Source organism: Perca fluviatilis, chromosome 14 (genome assembly GCF_010015445.1).
Source record: "Perca fluviatilis chromosome 14, GENO_Pfluv_1.0, whole genome shotgun sequence".
NCBI classification, from domain to species: Eukaryota; Metazoa; Chordata; class Actinopteri; order Perciformes; family Percidae; genus Perca; species Perca fluviatilis.
In genome coordinates, this window is record NC_053125.1 from 28,106,641 (window position 1) to 28,108,991 (window position 2,351).

General features: G+C 38.4%; 1 protein-coding gene across 1 annotated transcript in view; it reads right to left on the reverse strand.

The window, feature by feature from the left end:
- Positions 1-884: 884 nt before the first annotated feature.
- ppm1ka (protein phosphatase, Mg2+/Mn2+ dependent 1Ka) overlaps positions 885-2,351 on the reverse strand; it is a 29,208-nt gene continuing 27,741 nt past the window's right edge. Inside the window, exon 9 of the mRNA XM_039821534.1 lies at positions 885-911. Coding sequence (XP_039677468.1) covers positions 900-911 — 12 coding nt within the window. The 3' untranslated portion in view covers positions 885-899. The remainder of the gene's footprint in view (positions 912-2,351) is intronic.

Here is a 2,351-nt window from a genome sequence, read left to right on the forward strand (position 1 = left end):
ACAAACACACACACACAGACACACACACACCCATCACACACACATAATACACACAACACACACACACCACACACACACAAAGACATACACACAGACACACAAAGACATACATACACACACGACACACACTATGAGGCACCACAGACCACCAAAGACATACACACACAGACACACAAACACACTAACACACACAACACACACAGGCACCAACACCAGACTAATATCACACACATACACACACACAACAACACACACACACACACACACAGACACACCACACACACACACAGGCACACAACACACACACACATCAAACACACACACACACAATCATAATATACACACAATAACAACACACAGACACACACCAATACACACTAACACACACACCATCACACACACGACACACACACAGATCACACACACACAGACAACAACAACAACAATAACAACAGACACACACACACACACACAGACACCAACACACACACACACACACAGACATCACACACATCAACACACAGACACGAACACACACATCAATACACACACACACACGATCATCACACAAGACACAAACACGACACACACAGACACAACAAGATCATCACAATAACACATCACCACCATTACACCAATACCAATACAGACATCATCACCAACAACACACACAACAAGACACACACACACACACACAGACACACACACAATAAGACCACACACACACACACACACACACACACACACACACACAGACACACACAGACACACACACACAGACACACACAGACACACACAGACACACTACCTTGACTAAATATTGAAATGAAGGTGTCTCTACTTCTGCTTCTCAACAGGAAGACCGATGTCCCTTCCACACAGAACCAAAGGGAGTTACCTCAACTACAGGGCTGGAAATAATGTGGCAACACGTTAGTTTGACAAGAAATATGCAAGACTGTACACGCAGACGGGAGGCTGCAGGTAGATAGATAGATAGACAGATAGCCAGATAGATAGATAGATAGATAGACAGACAGATAGCCAGATAGATAGATAGATAGATAGATAGATAGATAGATAGATAGATAGATAGATAGATATGTAGACAGATAGCCAGATAGATAGATAGATAGATAGATAGATAGATAGATAGATAGATAGATAGATAGATAGATAGATAGATAGATAGATATATAGACAGATAGATAGATAGATAGATAGATAGATAGATAGATAGATAGATAGATAGATAGATATGTAGACAGATAGATAGATAGATAGATAGATAGATAGATAGATAGATAGATAGATAGATAGATAGATATGTAGACAGATAGCCAGATAGATAGATAGATAGATATGTAGACAGATAGACAGATAGCCAGATAGATAGATAGATAGATATGTAGACAGATAGCCAGATAGATAGATAGATAGATAGATAGATAGATAGATAGATAGATAGATAGATAGATATGTAGACAGATAGACAGATAGATAGATAGATAGATAGATATGTAGATAGATAGATAGATAGATAGATATGTAGATAGATATGTAGATAGATAGATAGATAGATAGATAGATAGATAGATATGTAGATAGATAGATAGATACTTCAAGGTCCCAGTAGCTTAAAGACATCACACCCAACACACACATACATCATAAAAAGGATGATAAAATAACAAATCCACATGAATAATATGGACAGTAAAAGAAAAGACACTAAATAAATAAATCCACATAGGAATGTACTAAGGGATGTATAAGCATTTATATGAAGAAAAAAACCAACACTTATGGCCTCTAAAATGACCATAAAGTGCATGAGGTTAGGTTGGGTGTAGACAGTAAAGAGTAAAGAGGGAACTTGGTGTGAAAGGTTGAGTTTGTTTGTCTGTTTGTTGTTGTTGTTTTTTGTTATTGTTGTTGTTGTTGTTGTTGTTGTTTTTAAGCTAACGTAACTGAAGACACAATGTTCCCTAACGCACCAGGTCACCTCCGCTGCTGTTTAAACTACTCCCCGCACACATTAAGTCGATAAATCACTAGTTTCAGCACGATAAAGTCAACACAGACAAGGACAACACATAGTTTAAACTGGCTTTACCTTCACAAGCGGTGACAACTGACTTCTTCTTCTTCTTCTTTTTCTTCCGTCTTCTAACCGTCCGTGTTTCTTCTTCTTCTTTCTTCTTCCGTGTCTGTTGTTCCGTTAACTCCTCATTATGTAAAAGGTAACAAACTGAACCAAACTCCGTTCAGAAAGTTATCAGGTTAAAGCGCAACGCGAGTGGGCGAGTCAAAAGGTACCCGGAAGTTTTGTTTCTTTATCTTTGGTGGAG